This window comes from Rhinolophus sinicus, chromosome 16, assembly GCF_057876585.1.
Source record: "Rhinolophus sinicus isolate RSI-liver-muscle chromosome 16, RSI-T2T, whole genome shotgun sequence".
NCBI lineage: Eukaryota > Metazoa > Chordata > Mammalia > Chiroptera > Rhinolophidae > Rhinolophus > Rhinolophus sinicus.
Genome location: NC_142516.1, coordinates 117,615,754 through 117,634,323, shown reverse-complemented (window position 1 = coordinate 117,634,323; position 18,570 = coordinate 117,615,754). Strand labels below are relative to the sequence as shown.

Sequence of the window (18,570 nt, the reverse complement as noted above, 5' to 3'; positions counted from 1 at the left end):
TCTCATACTTACCTTGTTTTTTGATGAACATTGTTTTTTAGCACAAGCTTAATAAGCACTCACTGTTTATTCCCTGAGCAAAACAGACAACAAATCTGTGCCCTCACAGGGTTTGCATTATAGTAGGGAGCTTATAGTCAACTTTTAAAATTTAATTTTAAGGAAGAAAGAATGTTTTGTAGTAGGTTAATATTTAATATAACAATTGTGGGACTTACATTTTTTCCCATGATTATCAGAAAAAATTTGAATAACCATTAATGAGTTAATTGCAGAAACATAGATAATGTTATCTCTAGAATGTAGAAGGTATCTCTGTTGTTTTTAACCGAATATTCTTTTTATATTTGAGAAAACATTTCCTAAAGAGTTACTCTGTTTATGATGAGACTATGGAATTGGAGAAAAGAGTAGTCAGTCCCTTGTTGCCTGCAGGGAAAATGTCAAATATTATATTTCATTTTTAAGTTTATCTTGTGATTAACCAAATAAGCTTTTCATACAATAGCTGCCTTAAGCTTGGTTCCAGAAAAATGAAAACAAACAAAACGTATGTAACATGGTATATCAGAAAGGAGGGTAGGGTTTATGACAAATTTAGGTTGCTAGGTCGTTGCTTTTGTTAAGTATTTTTGAGTTGGAGTAGTTGAAGAATCTGAAATAGCAACATTTTGTTGAAAGCTCTGGCACTAGGACTTGATACGGGGCCAAGGCCTGTTAAACAAAGAAAATAGGAAAATTCCAGGAAGAAAGGTGTTATGTGGCCATGGAAATTTGAGTCAGTTAAATTATTTTTGGCAGTGAAGTGGCTACATATAACTTTTATTTTTGCCCCCAAAATTACTGTGTTGAAAGCGTCTTGCTCCACTAGTGTCAGAGGAGGGAATGCTAGATTTTCCTTTTCAAGGGCAATTTGAGTTAACAGCACCATTAGACACCAGTGGTGGGTAGGAAAAATTACTCTTTGAAACCTTTATTTACTTTTGGATGATTTACTTGAGCACCTACCTACTACTGTACCCGCTAACCTTTGAATAATCAGGAAGACAAAATCAGTACCTGTTTAATTAAATATATGGACATTACTGAATCCTCCTAGAAAGAAATTTTCTTGTAAACTATAATTTCAGCTACATTGGCCAAGCTGTTTTAACAATTACATTGTGTTTTTTTATTTTCCTCAATTCTTCTTTTTCCACTCTATTCACATTTAAAATGAGTTTCCATAGTGACATCTGGTGGTGGTTTTGGAATCCTAGAGAGTATGTTTGGAATGATAAATATTTTCACTTGATAGATCCGAATTTTCCTGCTTCTTTCAAATTTTTCCTCTTACTAACTTTTTCTGATAATGTCTTCATTGTATTCTTGAGCTTGGTAGATCAGGCGTTTTCTTCTGTAATGTTTGATTAAAGCAAACTCGTTATTCCTTATAACACTGCTGAGGAGTGCCTATAACAAGCCTGTGTAAACTTGTCTGCTGTGCTCAAAGTATATGATATATACAATCACGCAGCGGCGTCCCTACCCTTCCTACTGCTCGTGCACTGTCACCTTGGGGTAAGAAAGGTGTCGTTCCCACGTTCTCTTTCTCACTGGTTTTTTTCTCTTCCAGCATTGATATTCTTCTTATCTGACTAGAGGGAGTTCTCTGGAAGGCCTGGGCTACCACTTCTCTCTTTCACTGCCTGGGCTTACATGTCATCTACTTGCATTCTGTTGTTTCAGAAGGTGAAAGGGGAATTGAAAAATAGGAGCATAGATGGCAGAGAAAGAAGGGAGCTGAGAAAAGGAAAGATGTTTGAAGACAGGAGGGAGACCGCAGAGGAAGAGTTTATGTGTGGATGTATGTACTGAATAAGATGCAGTATTCCGGGCACGTGTTAAAGAGAAATATCTTTAAAATTAGTGCTTAAATATATACAGTTTTTGTTGGTTCCTTCGAGAGTTATTTCAGGGAAAGTGAATTTATAACCCAGTGTGCAAACGAGTAGTTACTGCAAGTTGGTTGCTAGATGATCATGGATTGAGAGAAACAGGCGTGAGAGTTTTGAGAATGAACACAGTAGGTTGATTCACTTCCAGTGATGGCTTGGAATCTAGTTGTTGTTTTTCTGTATTAAAGCTACTAATTGAAGTCTTTATGATGAAATTTTGAAAATTTGTTTCTCTTTATGAATGAAGGTAACTGCTGAAGTTCCAGAAGAAACTACCTATGAATGCTAGTTGTGGCTTTGGGAAGGCTTGGGAACAGAAAGGTAACCAAGTGGAGGACTAAGGACTTGTAGTGACTAAAAGAATAAACACTGCTCCTGTTTAGACATCGGGATAGTTGGTATACTGGTCTCAGAAATTAGGACCCCTGTAAAGAATGATTGGGGTTCTGATGAGCCCCCGATGAAGGAGATGCCTCACTCAGGATCCAAACTCGACCTGGTTAGTTTCCTGAACTTGGGCGAATCATTTCAACTTTCTTTAAAAACACCGGAGTTGCACTGAGGTTGTGTAAGGTGTCGCCAGTGTATAATTCTTGATTTTGAGCTGTTCAGGCTAGATCTACTGGTCTTTCTTTGCAGGTTATCTAGACTGTTTCTAGCCTTCCCTGGACTTTTCTGTTCTTCCTCGATTCCGCAGGGGAGCTCAGTGTAGTGCTTAAAAGATGCTTCAGACTACGCTCTGCCTGTGGGTCATGGGGGGATGTGTCTTGTGACTAAGCAGACAGATTAAAACGCAGAACACAAGTAACCTTTCATATGTATGTTCTCTCCCCACCTCCTTGATGCTTTTTAGAATAGTTCTTAATTAGAATCTGCAGTTAGAACAGTGCTTAGGCACCAGACCTGGAAGCTCTGTGACCGAGCAGAGTCCTCGGATCTTCCCTCCTTTATTGTCCTTTAAGTGTGGGGAGGAGCCTTATTTCTGCAGTTGAAAACTCCTTGTAGCATTTCTTCATGTAAGTAAGCAGCACCCCCCCCCCCCCCCGCCATCCCCACGTGGTCCCAGCATCTCTGTGCTGTGGAGTGTGCGACAGTGACGCTGTAGCTAATGATGACAGTCTAGCCTGATGGTGAAGACCCTGAGTTCTGGACTCAGACTGTCTGACTCAGATCCCAGTTCCACTGTGTAAGTTGACCATGGCTCTGTTTCTTAATCATTCTAAAGCTTGGGCAAGTGGATTACTTTCTCTAAGCTTCTGCTTCCTCATTTGTAAATCTGGGATGAAAATCATACCATTTCTGAGTTTTTTTAAATGATTTAATGCATGTAAAGCACCTAGTGAAATCCTTGGCATACAGTAAATACTTGTATTATTAAATTATTATAAGTAGAATAAATTTGCTTGTATTAATACGAATTTGAGCATTTTCATTAGAAGAGATTATTCAGTGTGCCCTCCTTCCCCTTTGGCAGTCAAAAATCCACTTTATTTTGTAGTTAACTGTAAGTTATATTAAATAATTGTTTGCTCTTTTATAAGGATGTAATAATTAAAATACATAAAAACGTAAACATCTTAGCAATCACAATATGATATTATGAAAATGTAGTCTTTGACTTAATGAAATATGAACATCTGAGCATCTTACTTATGCATATTCACTATTTAAATTGCTAATTAATACAATCTCAGTTTTCTTCCATATTTGAGTAGAGCCACTTTCCTGTTTCACTTTGAAGCTTTGTTAATATCCAGAGATTACCTGAGATTCAGAAACTTCCCATCCTAATGTGGCTAGGAGGTCATGCAGAGAAGGTGGTGGCTGTTCCCCAGTTGCCAGGTTGATTGGGAGAGAGGGCCGCTCCCAGCAGAAGGCATCCCATAATTGTACACTACAGTCTGCACACAGACAGACCAGACTTAGAGTAGAACTTGATGGAAAAGAAATAGCCATTTTTGTCTGTGATTTAAATGTCATAATCTATTTGTGTTTTATATTTTTCCTCTTCTACCCTGACACTAAAGAAAGCTATTGTATATGAAAGCACATTTAATACACTTCTTCTGAATACTAATATGTAAAAAAATGGATGAAATACGAAGTTTGACTTGACTTTTGAGGGTTTTCACATTAACCTTTGTATACTGCACTTTTGTCATCCTAACAACTGAGGGAATTTTGTTGGCACCAAGGTCAGAGATTGATGGCATCTGAACTCCAGCTCTGGCATTTGCCATGACCCTGGGAAAGTTCCTTATTTCTCGTAATCTGAGTTTTGCATCCCTGATGTGGGGATAATAACATATATGTAAGCAGGTTGATTATAAAGATTAAATAAAATAAGGTAATGCCTGTGAGACAGACAGTTCTCATAGTACCCAGCATACGGTGAACTGATCACATTTATTTCCATAATTCAGGTTCTCATGAAATGCCTACAAATCAGTTAGAGGGACATGATTTTAAAAAGGGAAGCGCCGCATGAACTGTTCGAGGAAAGAGGTGAAGACATGCACCGTGTACCTGTCTTCTTGAAATTTTCTAACAATGCTTCACCTGTCAAATGAATTATGTTCCATTTTAATGAAATGGCAGAACACAAGAGGGGCATATGTGCATTCATTTGTTAATATGTAATCCTAGGAGAGAGCACGTTTCTGTTGTTCCCTGACTGCCTTTGTATCAGTTGATGGGAGTGATGAAAAAGAAACTGGATAAGATTATTTTCCCTTGGTTACTATGAGCACTATTCTTTCAGGCTAAAAACAGGTATTGTACTAATTTAGTGGATAGATTGAGTGCATAGACTATATTTGGACCAGAGAAAAAGATAAACGTATTTGAGTTTATTTGACAGTTGTCTCTGCTGCATAGAGAGGCCAGTTACCTCCTTGTTATTTAAGAGTTCTGAGACTTTATTCTGTATTTCTACGAGGAGTATTATAGATCCATTTATAAATTTAAATATTTGCTTATTTGAGATAGGTAATATGAGAAAATATCATTTATTTTGAATATTAGATAATCATAGCTAACACTCCCAAAAAGGTTTACAAATTACCAATAGCAAACTTAACTGAGTATTAAAAGGTAAAATAGATTATAAATGAATGTTTATTGCTATTCAGAAACATTATAATTACTTACTATATTGCTTCATTAATTCCTAACAAACCTTCACAATAGAATTATATTAGATGGAAAACTTAAGTTATTCCGGAGTTGTAGGATTTCTAAAGTCCAGCCTGGACCCTGGTGCTGAACCCTAACACTCGTTTGGAATGATTACTGCACAAGAAAAAAAAAATACAGTGATATATTTTGAGAAAGCCAAAGGACAAGATTATACTATTGAATAAAAAGGTGGGGTTTGCCTAAGATAAATGGATATTTCCACCATTCCTCACCCCAAGAAGAGGTTAATCTTGGGGTTAAGCAAAGTTTTGACAGATTTTAGTGGTTGGTCCAAAACATTATACTCTAACCCTCTTCTTTGTAATCATATGACTCCATGATTTTACCAATTGACGTAATAAGAAATGTGTCCTACTTTGGGTCCCAGCTGAGGACTTTTCTGTACCCACCCCAGTTGGATATCTGTTCGTTTTTGTTCATCCATTTAATAAATAATCATTGGGCTTTGGGTAAGGTGCTGGGTATACTGTCATTCGAGAAAGATGTGACCTCTGCCTTTGTGGGGTTCATAGTGTAAGTGAGAGAATTTATATTTGCAGCACACTAGTTGTCATTTGCTTAAGGTGATCAAAAGAAACTTAAGGTTTCAGTATACAAGAGGCCTGAGGCAGCTCTTATTCTAGCCTTGGAAAGGCTGTACTCTGCTTCTTAGCCACTCTACAGGATGTGTATACCAAGTAAGCGGTGTAGAGGAGGGGCCCTGCAGCCTCTTTCTCTGAACTGGAGCAGGGGTCGCATGCATGCCGTGTGGAAAGCAGCGGCTGTTAGACTCGGAGGAACATGATCTGGGCCATGGCTCTCATTTAGTCCCTGGCTCCCCGATTAACATCGAGGAAAGTCAGCAAATCGCAACTGACCGTAAACTTGGGTCATGAGATAATCTCTTGGTACCCATCCATCTCATTGGGTTGTTTTGAGACTTAAATGAGATAATATTTGTAATGTGCTTCACATAGCGATTGGCCCCAATGCCAATAATGAAAAAAATATTTTAATAGCCAATATTATGTACCAAGTCCTGTTCTAGTCAGTATGTGTATTAGTTCATTTAATCAACCCAGGTGGAACTTACGGTCATTATCTCCATTTTAAAGGGAAGGAAACTGAGGCACAGAGTTTAGATAACTTCCTCAAGGTCGTGCAGCTGTAAGTGACACATACGCTCTCAATAAATCAGAGTTATTTAGGTTCTCAAAGTGGCAGGTTTGTATGGTTGCTGACATGCTACTTCATGATTTTCTTCTCTCTCTCCAGGTGTCATAGAGACTTCAGACCGACTGGACCGGGAATCCACCTCGCATTACTGGCTCACGGTCTACGCCACCGATCAGGGCGTGGTGCCTCTTTCCTCATTTACCGAGATCTACATCGAGGTGGAGGATGTCAATGATAACGCACCGCAGACGTCAGAGCCTGTTTATTACCCAGAAATAATGGAAAATTCTCCCAAGGATGTGTCTGTGGTCCACATTGAGGCATTTGATCCAGATTCTAGCTCTAATGACAAGCTGACATACAAAATCACCAGTGGCAATCCACAAGGGTTCTTTTCAATACATCCTAAAACAGGTATGTGTTCCTACTTGTCTGTGAAATATTCTTGTGTATACTTTCCTGATAACGGGGACATTGAAGAACTAATTTTCTTAATTTGACACTTTTCTTTAGTGTTTAATAAATTGTTTTCCTTTTGAGTTATTCAAAACAAGCCTTTATTGCCTGATGAAAATTTAATCCAAATTTTTTTTTTTCCCTTTGAATTTACTTTTATAAAGCTATTTGATGATTTCGCTCATTAGTAAAGTTTCACTTGTAGGTTCAAAAGCAAATATTGTTGTTTCAGTAATGGCTCCTAAATTAGTGATATATCTTAAACTTACTGCCAAGTCTACTGCTGCTAAGTATTCCAATTTCCTTAACTGCTCTTTATGAACAATATCAAGAGTTTATTTCACAATTCACAGTAGGATTTTTTTTTTTTTCTTTTAATGTTGTTTCAGAATTTTTCCATAGAGCAGTGCTGTGCCTCTGCAGGCTGTAGGGGATCAGGAAGACACAGTTTTGAAATTGGGAGCAGTTACTTTCTTCAGCTAATACCTCAAGTTCTCCTTTTGACTGTTTTCGTCCTCTTAATGACTGACCCCCTGTTTCAAAGCAAATAGCTTCTTGACTCCAAAATCCTCTTTGAGAATCCTTATAAACTTCTTATCTTTGTTCTATTACACTGGACAGTGCATCTACTTTTTCTTAGTCCTTTATTTGTTTTTTAATTATTCCACAAAAATAGAGGTTCAACGTAGCTGTTGTTTGTATAGTAAAAAGTTAGCTATCATTTATGCACCAAAAACGTCATATGTGGAGTGTCGCACTCTTCAGTTTCTTGATGAGAGTTAAAACAAGAACCACAATGTGACATTGAGAGGACAGTTTATCTGTAGGAAAATAAAACTTATCAAGTAGATCACTGGCCTTTGAACCCAGATGTTTCAGTGATTCAGTACTTTTCTATAGAATCTAGTTAGGAATTCTGAAGTGATATTTACTATAACTTCATACCTCTATCCTGGCTTTGCTTATTATGTCTGTCTATTCTAGGGGAGCTGGCCTGTTCAGGTACTGGGTTGTCAGTTTGATATATATCAAGGAAATAATACACAAAAATCGAAATTAAGGAAGCATTCACAGCTTCTTTACTGGTCTTTGTTATCCCTTTCTTGTACCATTTTTATTTCATAATTTCCTTTGTTGACTTTAAAAGAAAGAAATTCTTAACGTGACAAGAAGCTTGATTTCAGTATCTGTACCAAAATGCCTGTATAAGATGCCTAATAGAGATAGATCATGGATGCATGTAATAGTTTGTCTCCTAAAAAGCTTGTTAAAGTGTTAGTTTTAGACCTCTTATCAGTGTATTTCAACCTGAGATTCGTATAAGTTGCTTTTTTTTTAACGTATTAGGATTTACTTTTGCTTTGAGATAATTAGGCCTTAGCTCTTTGACCAAATTCTGATATGTTCCTCTGATGGAGAATGGGAGTGAAGTTTGGAGCCTTAGAAAGTCAGTAATTGATTATTAAGAATGGTTGAGCTATATAAGAGTTAACATATAGGAGAGAAACAGGATCTGAAGGTTTTTTTCTTTTGGAAGCATTAGGGGCTGGGTGCAGGACCCTGGCCTATGAAAAAGGGCTGAATGAAGAAATTATACAAAAACGTGAAGACTTGAAACAGCATCTATGAATGATTAAGAAAAGGCTTGTTTAAGCAATGTAGTTGTGTACTTTTTTTTTACAGCACAAGTAGTAACTAAGTTCAGCTTTCTTTTTTGTGAAAGAAAATGTAAGAAAACTAAGAGCCAAAAAATTCGAAGGTGCTATCAAATATAAAAGAAGAAAGATTAGAAGTTTATAAAAATTTCGAAGGAGGATTTCAGTCAAGAAACGATTTGCCTGAAAGCGGGTGAGGGGTAGATGGTTACAGGCCTTGAGAAACAGAGAAATCTAGAAGTTAAAGCCTTGAGGTGGTAATTCAAGAACATAACTACCCTTTTTAAAAAAACTTTGATAAAGTAGACTTTAAAATGTTTTCATTTTTCTTATGCCATCTGTCTCTCTTTTAGATTAGGTTAAGTTCTCTGTAAAGTGAGGCAAGTAAGCAATAAATGAGCTTTTGAATATCTGAGCAAATACTATAGATCTAGACATAATGTGTATTTGAGGACGAGAAAGTAGAAAGAAACTTAAGGAAATTATTTATGTTAGAGCTCTTGTGGGGAGCCTTGAAATCTACATTATCTGTCTTTGGGGCCTCTGAAATAATGATATCACTGATGTGTTGTTATGTCTTGTGGAGGAAACTTGATTAATGTGGCATCACCACTCCCTCTTACATCTCTGTTCTGACAACTCTGAGGAAGACATGTCTGCAGAGACTTCTTCCTTATCTTCAGGGAGAATTAATCCCCGCCAGGAGCCCACAGCCAAGTCCTGAACCCCTGGGTGGGAAATCCATGCGTGCTGCTGACAGAGCAGCAGGAGAAAATGCCTGAGATTACAAAGAGGTTTTATTTTCTTAGGAGTTGAAGGCAGGTACAGTGGAGAATAACTATAGTTAATATACAGGAATATTTGTTTTGAAGTATGTTGTAGACTGTATGGGTTGTAAAGAAGTCTGATCACTCCATGAGTCACCTAATGTCTCTTAAGATCAAGAAATGACCATATTCTAGCATGGGCGATGTTAAAGAATATAGTAAATATAGCTTCATAAGGTCTGTCTGTGGATGATTCTGCTCCCCCACTCAACAGAAAATTTTGGGCACGATCCTCGGGGTCCACAATACAGTGCTTCAAAGTATACGTCTTCCTCAAAGCTTTTAAAGCAGACTTCTTTTTAATAGGTAGGACAGTATTCCTGGATTCCTGGAGGCCAGATTGTGAAAGCTGATGAAAGGCAGTCTGGTAGAAGAAAGTTCCCCTGATCTGCTGACCCATAACACCACCTGGAGACCCTAAATCATGCTACTTAATAATGAATGGCTGAGTGAGAAAATCACTGGCCTGAAAATCAAGAGATCTGGGCAACAGTGAACCTTTACCTCGGGGTCTTGGGGAAAACTGGCTTCCAGGTCCTTACTTTTGTGCGTAGTGCTGAGTGTTTTTGCATGCCTGTTAAGGGAAAGTCATTTATGGGAAAGACGCCATTCCTCTCCCGCTTGCATATGTTACAGTTGGTCTGTTAACTATACAGAGGATAATCGGGAGGGAGCTTAGTAGATTAATACATTTGTGCATCTCCTTTGGATAAATAAGTTTGATGAAGTAAAATGAGGCTAACTTTCTCCTTAGCGGTGAAGATAAATTTAAGACCCTGGTGTTTATAAAAATGTGCAGCAGGCTAGAGAAAGCCTAAATTCATTGCCATTCAGATCTTTTGTTTATACATCAAGTATTTACTGAGCTGCTCTGCTGTATACAGCACATTAAGAGATGCGGTTGAAAGTTTGTAGTCGACATGAGTGAATGAGCAAAGAGAAACAGGTGGGTGCGAGATAGTGTGTGACAGGCTCTAATACACACCTGGAGGAAGTGGCCACGACAGACTGATGTGAGCGATTGGTGTAATTAGGAGGATGATGTCTCTTGGAAAAGTTATCAGGCTGATTTTGAATATAGTAAAAGTGAATGGATGGAGAAGAGATGGGGGGCGTGCGTGATGTGGGGGGACATTTTGAAGGGATGGTGTGTTAGTGGCCAAGAAGTAAAGTTAGATGAGTGTATGGAGAATGGCTACCCTCGATGGAAAATCTTAAATACCAGAATAAGGGTTTTAAAGGATAATATTTAGGTGATTTTTATAAATAGTGACCTATTTTTAAGAGTCTCCATGCTGTCCCTTGGGACATTTTGTATAAACATAAATGAAATGACCGCACTAACTCATTTTGGAGAGGAGAAAAACTTCCACAGTACCTTTTTTTCCTTTTCTTACAGTATGCCAAAATATTTTGAAAAAATTGTCCTAGGACTGGGATTGATAATCTGAATTTTGGGTGCCAAATAACAAGTTTGAATGAACATTTTTGAAAGCTTTTTATTTTTCAGTCAAAGGTTTTGTGCTTGATTATGGTGCCAGGAATTGTCTTTCGCATCTCAGATAGTTCTTATTATATTGTTTATAAGTAGGGTGATGGGGCGTTTTTCTTTTTCAAGGTGTACAGGCAAAAGATCCACGTCCCTTTTCTGAGATACACACCTTTGTTGACACCAGAGTTTTTTATAACATTTTTTTGTTTGATTATGTTCACTATCAGTTAGGGTAAATTTGCTTCTTTTAACATAAATTGTGCAGTTATTCAAAGTGGGAGACAGATAAGAGTATAGAATGTTGGATTGTCTGAGCCTTGACAGCCATCACCCCGCAGACAAACGTGTCATGGCTTCATTAGTGGTATGTCAAGGACAGAGAAGAAGGGGGGGGGGGGGTGTCCCAAACAATGAGGTTCTGTGTGTGCTTCACAAGTTTCATTATCCACAAGTAACCTCAGGAAACTGAAACCACCCTAGCAAAGTGTCTTTTTAGTCATTGTTATCAAGTTGAACTTTTGAGGCGTGATATGCAACTTATAATTGGCAGATAATTTTGAAGTGTTACTTTTAGGCATGTGCGTGCTTTAGAAAAAAACCATAGTTTTATTTTCTTATCTGTATGTTTGGTATTTTTCATATTTTGGATACAAAGCAAGGATTACTCTTTATTTTTAAAAAGTTATATTGAAGTATAGTTGACATACAGTACATTGCACATTTTGAAAGTCTGCAATTTGATATGTTTTGACATAGCTATGCAGCTGAAACCATCACCACAATCAGGCAGTGAACATACCCGTCACTCTCAATAGCTTCCCCTTCCCTCTTTGTGTGCCCGCCCTCCCATTCCGCTCTGCCCCCGGCCCAGGCAACCACTGATCTGCTTTGGGTCCTCATACGTTAGTTTGCATTTTCTGAAATTTTAGCTAAATAAACGCATATGGTATGTATTCTTATCTTGGTAAAGCTCCTTGCACTTAGCATATTTACTTAGAGGTTCATGCATGTTGTGGTGAGTACCAATACTAGTATGTTCCTTTTTTATTGCTGCATATCCCATGTATACTATACTACAATTTGTTTATCCAGGCATCTGTTGTGTTCTCGCCCCTTTTTGGCTATTGCAAATAAAGCTACATACAGATATATATATATACATACATACACATACACATACACATACATATATACATATATATATACACACATACCGTATTTCCCTGAAAATAAGACCTACCCGGATAATCAGCTCTAATGCTCCAAAAGACGCATTAGAGCTTATTGTCCGGCTAGGTCTTATTTTCGGGAAAACATATATATACATATATATACACACACATATATACACACACACACACACACACACATATATATATATATATATATATATATATATATATATATATATATGTATATACGTATATACACACACACACACACACACACACACACACACACACACGTAGTAATTCCTAAAGCATGGTAAAGCCATAAAAGGCTATCGTAGCTAATAAGTATACTGGATACTCATCCATGTTCTAGTCCAGTATCACATTACAACTACTTTTTTCTCAATTAATGTAAATGGCATTTTATTGTGGCTGGAACGGAGGCTGAACAAAGTGCAATAGGAAATAGCTACAGCTGCAAACAACTTCCAAGGGTTTCCGGTAACATTTGATAGCTGTAAAGGAAGGAAATGAAGGGCCAGTCACTTTACAATGGAAGGAATTTACTAAAAAAAAAAAAGAAAGTTCCCCTATTTGTATTCTTTTTCCAAAGATATGCAGTATTATAAGGAAGAATCTATAAATTTGCCTACCTGTTCCTCATGCTTATTTTTTATAATATAGTGAAGTGTGTTATCCTAAAAGTCTGAAAGAAGTCAAATTTAATTCAGTGCCCTTTCTGTACATGTTGAAATGATGATATGCTTTCCTCCTAAAATCTGTTGACCTTGAAGCCTTAGGGAAATTCTGTCAAGTGGTAGTCTATTGTTTTTTAACATGTTGCTGAATATCATTTGCTAACATTATTTTAAGGACAGTATTTTATGATTTTGCATTTAAGTGTCTAAGTGTGATTAGCCTTTTTTTTTTTTCCAACACGATGTTAACTGTGTTACAAAATGGCTTGCGTCTCTTCCCCTCTCTGTCTGCTGTATCTGACATTTATAGGAATGATGAAGGCAAGTCCCAAATAAATTGCATTTGGCTTTTTATCTTACGTTTATCTTAGATTGTAATGCCTTTAGCTTTCAACAAGAAATAGCTAGTAAGATAGAAGAATTAAAACCAGAGGAGAAGTCTGGAGATTTCAGGGTGCAAATTCCTTCTCAGCTACTACCTGTGTGACTTAAGTCAATTGATCCATTTTATTGGGGTTTTCTATGGGACTCCGAAAGTTTGAACGAAATGAGTTCCAAGCTCCTTTCCAGCCTTGGACAGTCTATGAATAGAATTCCATTTTTGGCCCCTAGCCTAATCCTGCCGGCACCAGGACTGCAGTAGCCGACAATAGCTGCTCAGATGGCCACAGCTGCCAGAAGAGCTCCAGACAGGCTGTACTTAAACGCAGTCTTAGAACAGCACCTAAATAAAGACAGTGCAATACTGCGGAGTATCTCTGAGCTCATGGTCTAAAGCTCCAAGGGGACGAATGTGGAGTGATAACTGTAGGAAAAATTGAACATTCGCTCTTGGCCTATAAGGCAATCTGTATTTTTAGCATGAGGCTGGAGGTAGCGGTACCCAGCCTCCCTGCCTATCTTTGCAAGTCTGTTCGGCCTTTTCAGTATGGGTGCTGGTCTTGGCCTGTGTTTCGTGGGGATCCAGTCCCAGCTTAGGTCCTTGGTGGCCAGGACCTCCCCATACTCACTGATTGTAGCTACCCTAGAATGAAGCATGGCACTGAGTGTATGGTTGCTGCTTAGTACTTCCTTTCCAGTTGGTTGATACACATTAGTGACACTGATTTGATTTGCATTTCGCCTGTTGGAAGAGAAGGCTTACAAAGTTTGAACAGGACAGTCCTGCCATTGGTTTAGTTTGTCCCTCCTCCTGTCTGCTGTGCCCTCTGTCCACCCACTGTAGAGTCCTCAGGACTTCAGCTGTGATTTTGTAAAGTGCGGTCAGCAGCCTTGTTCTGAGAGCATTTTCACTTTATTAAAGCTGGTTGGGTATGGATCTGTAGACTAGAATGTCCCATAGCAAAGTATTGACAGCGTGACAGTCGTGGTACATGGGATTCTACAGTTACTGTCTCCTGCTTCCTCATCTCATGGGCTTTGCTCGTTTTCATACTTTGTTTTAAAAATTTGGAATTACCATTTGTAGCACCTTTATTTTTCATGCATTTCATTAGTCCCTGTAGTTTTTTTATAGTTTAACTAAAAGCATGCTATATTTTATAGTGTACCATAGAAATTAAAAATATACATTCAGGAATCCAAAGGTTGAAAATTCATATCTCATAAAGTTCTAAAACACTTTTAACTTCTAACCTCTCATATCTTCTTATTTTGTAGAGTTTATGTTAAATTTCCTGGTTGTAGGTATTTTACTGTTTTTATGTAGGCTAGCTATATGAGCAATGAGACATCATTATGACTAATATAGAAAAGATATTTGGGCAAATGTAGGGCAAGCACAGGTAAGTTTTTTTCTGACTAAAGATAATATTTTTGGGGGGTAAAGTATTTTTGAAAACTGTTTTGATTAATCTCATTGTACCCCGAGGCCCATACTGCCTGTTAAGTGAAGGAACTCTTCAAAAAACAGAGAGCAATTGTTTTGGTTTATTCAGAATAAAAGGGTCTTTTCTATCTTGATCTTTAGTTGAAACAACTCTGTAATTGGGGGTTGGCATTTTATGGGCATTAAGCTAGTATTTATACTTACTGTTAATGGGGTTACTAAAAAATATTTAGGCAATTCTTGTTTCATAATTCTGTTATGAGGGAGTAAAGACTATCAGAAATAATATATTCAATGATATTGTGGTATATTGTGGCATATTTTATATATTAATTGAGAAAAAGAATAAGATTGCTCATTTGTGGTTCTCAGCCCCAGATGTTCTTCAGGAGGCCACCCCCCACCCCAAAACTGAGGCGGCCTGCTTTCCCTTCCTTTTGAGGGAGAACATAAAATTAATTTGAATTATTTGGAGCATTTGGCACTTTCCTACCCCAAATCATCTTTGGGCCTGAGACTTTTCTTTTTTAAATCCTCTGCCTTTTTGAATTTTCTTGTGTATAGAAAAGTACCCTATAAACTCATAAAACATTTCAAATGAAGACAGTAATAAAATATAGAAAACAACAGAGTGGGTATCTTTGGATTATGGAATTGTTTGCATTCTTACCTAATTCTTTTTCTTGTTTGTTTTTGTATTTTTTCAGTACTTTTTGTTTGATATTCAAATAAAAAACGTGTATTAAATTTCTAAGGTTACTATAACAAATTGCCACAAACTGGGTGGCTGAAAACAACAGAAATGTATTGTCTCCCAGTTCTACAGTCCAGAAGTCTAAAATCAAAATGTTAGCAGGACCATGTTCCCTCTGACGTTTCTAGGGGAGCATCCTCCCTGGTCTCTTCCAGCTTCTGGTAGCTCTTGGCATTTTTTTGCTTGTGGCAGCATCACTCCAGTCTCTGTCCCCATCTTCTCTTGGCCTTCTTTCCTGTGTCTGTGTATTTCAAATCTCTGTCTGCTGTTCTCTTCAGAGGACACTTAATGAATTTAGGACCCACCGTTACTTCAGGATGATCTCAACCTGAGATCCTTAATTACATCTTACAAGACTATTTTTCTAAATAATGTCATAGTCACAGGTTAGACATATCTTTTAGGGAAGAGACAACCATTCAACATAGTATGAAAGGTATTTCCCCAAAGAAGGAAAATAAGCTGTTAAATGAAAAATGATACAGTTATTAAGATTGTTCGGTTGTTGTTGGTTTTTGTTTGTTTTGGGATTTTTTAATTTTTTTTTTTGTATGTTGGAAAGACTGCATTTCATTTAACTTACGTTTTAATAGAATTTAATGATTTGGGTCAGTAGTTGCAGCTTTGTCAGGAAGATTCTAAGAGATGTTTTAGGCTTTAATAAGTAACTTAAGAGCAGTTGGAATCTTCACGTATGCTATCCATTTCTTTGAAGTAATTTCTGCAGTGTTGATTATGGTTCTTAAGCACTGTTTATCTCTCATAAGTCCATAATCCTGTTATATTTCTCTATAATGATATTTTGAGATATTTTGTTCCTGAATATGGCCAGCATTGATAATTACAGTTTCTAATTATCTGTGTTTAAGAAACTATTTAAATAAGAGAGCATGGATATATATATGTGTGTGTGTGTGCGTGTGTGTGTGTGTGTGTGTGTGTGTGTGTGTATATATATATATATATATTTTTTTTTTTTTTTTACTTTTTAAAGCTCTTGGTGCAAAATGGTTACCGTGGAATAAATCACCAAATGACCTGGAAACCTCTATGAAACTGTACAAAGTGGGTCTTAATGAATGGAAAGTCTGATTTTGGGAGCAGGAAGGAAGTGGGTTCAGCCGTCATTTGCCATGCTTCTGATGTACACCTCTGGTCATAGTGTATTAGAGTAACAAAGACACTTCTGAACATTGTCTTTGGTAAGAACTCAACTAGAGTTCCAACTCTGCTGCTAACTCTGACCTTCAGGAATAAATTTAATATTCCTGAACCTCACTCCCTTGTTTTTAAAGTGCAGGATTTGGGTTTGAAGATTTTAAAAGATCCTCTGGATCTAGCAAACTTAGTGTTTACACTACAAGGACATTTTAGAATGTATGGTACATTTCATTAAAGTTTTCCTTCAAAAAAATATTAGAAAAAATTGTAAAAGATATGCCATTGTCATATCTCTTAAGAAGTTTTCATTTTTTATATATGTGGCCAGATATTTGAGGGTTCAAAAAAAATCATGTATTTGAGACTTTCCAGCCTAAGATTAATTTTCAACCAATAAACATTTCTGTATCCTTTCACTCTGTCCTATAAAATATTTTAGTGTTTAAATTTCTTTAAATAATATACTTGTTGAAAAAATATTAGCAGAATAAAGAAGTATGTAAAGTAAAACATAGACGTGCCCTCTTCTCTCTTCCCCTCTTCCTTTGGCCCACCTGTTTCATTTCCCAGGAGTAACCATGGGTAATAATGTAAAGTTTCACCTTTCATAAAGGTGTGAGCACATATTACATATCATTGTGTGTGTGTGTGTGTGTGTGTGTGTGTGTGTGTGTGTGTGTATTGCCATTTTGGTTTTTGTAGTACTCTGTGTGTAAAAGATCCTTGAGCAATGTTAAGTTTTACAGTCTCCTCACTGGGGTATGACAAGTGTTTTATTGTAATTGTTGCTGATTCTTAAAGCGTATTAAATGTCCTAGTAGCAGTCCCTGCTAAAGTAGGGGTTGAAAGTAGGAAGGTAGAAATTGAATTTCCAGATTATTGTAATAAGAACTACTGCAGAAATTACCCTGTCTACTCTGAAGACGCCTAAGACTTATAAATACTCACTGTCACCAAAGGAGCTGCAAAGATCTTAAACTCACAAACAGTAGAATATATTAAAGTTTTTCAGAAAAATCAGTGGAAAAAATGGTTGAAAATAATATAGCTAGAGTGCATGCCTATAGTCAAAGGTTAGTCAAATAGTGCTGAGATTTTCAAACATTTTCAAACATTGTGAAAAAAGGTGGAGAGTCCTGAGGACACCTGCAAAAGGAGCCATGCTTTACGGAGCGAATATTCCAGTCTTAGAGTAAAGTGAGAAGCTCGTAACTCACTGAATAACTCTTTTGTGTAATCATTAAACATAGTAAATATATAGCTGTGATCTATACATTTATAGTTACTTATGTGAGTTAAGAGCTTGGGCTCAGGGATCATACAGACTTAGGTCAGATCTCAGCTTTGCCATTTACCGTTGCTGTGACTTTACCTCTCAAAGCCTCCGATATCTTTAAAATGAGGTTAGTGTATTAGTAGCTGCCATGTAGGGTTGCTGTGATGATTCACAGAGAATGATGCACATGCTTAACCAAAGCCAGCTGCTTGGAAGCACACAATTAGTGTTGCCTAAAGAGTGAGCTATGAGAGAATCGTTTAATACTAATTTCTCCCTTTTAGATAAAAGGGCTGTTTCCTTAAATAAATGGTATGTCTTTGAGGACAAAGGCCTTGTCGTAGACTTTTACATGTGTGGCTCAGGGTGAAATATTTGGGGATGACAGTCTGAAAAATAAGTTGAATAACAGTACAGACTGAACAAGTGGGGTGACTTTGAGCTAGTAAGCTTTCTGACATTATTACTGCTTATGAACATAAATTTCATTGATTAATTTTTACTCACTAGTGAGAGCGTCAGAGGCAAAAACTATAAATTGGTCAATAATTATTTTTTAAAAGTTGTCGTTAAACCCAAAGACTCTTGATTTTCAGGTGTTCAAATGAAACTGTAAACTAACAACAACAAACCGGGTTTCTTTATTGCCATCTGAGCCCAATGAGATGGAGGCAAGTAGCAGGGAGCATTATGGAACAGTGTCAGCACAGTTGAAATCCTGGAGTTTGTTTGCTTTTTACACTGTTTAGATTTAAGACATGGGTTTACGGAATATGGATTTTGGTAAATAAATTTGCTGTCATTGCTTCAAATTTTAACCATGGAAAAAGATTTTGAATACTGTAGGTGTTCAAGTTCTTGATTTGGACATGCATAATTTGAAATCGGAGTCTGTATAGGAGCAGAGATGATTCGGGACTATTTGAAGTAATTTAAAAATTCACTCTTTAGTTACACTAGC

At 37.1% G+C, this 18,570-nt stretch overlaps 1 protein-coding gene across 9 annotated transcripts in view; it reads left to right on the top strand.

Annotated features, from left to right (window-relative positions):
- FAT1 (FAT atypical cadherin 1) overlaps positions 1-18,570 on the top strand; it is a 126,677-nt gene that overhangs the window by 54,517 nt on the left and 53,590 nt on the right. For all 9 annotated transcript variants that reach the window (XR_016019382.1, XR_012495544.2, XM_074329766.2 and 6 more), the window contains one exon: positions 6,390-6,704. Coding sequence is in view for 7 of the 9 variants with exons in the window: in XM_074329766.2 (XP_074185867.2) it covers positions 6,390-6,704 (315 nt within the window). In the remaining 2 variants the exon portion in view is untranslated. The remainder of the gene's footprint in view (positions 1-6,389; positions 6,705-18,570) is intronic.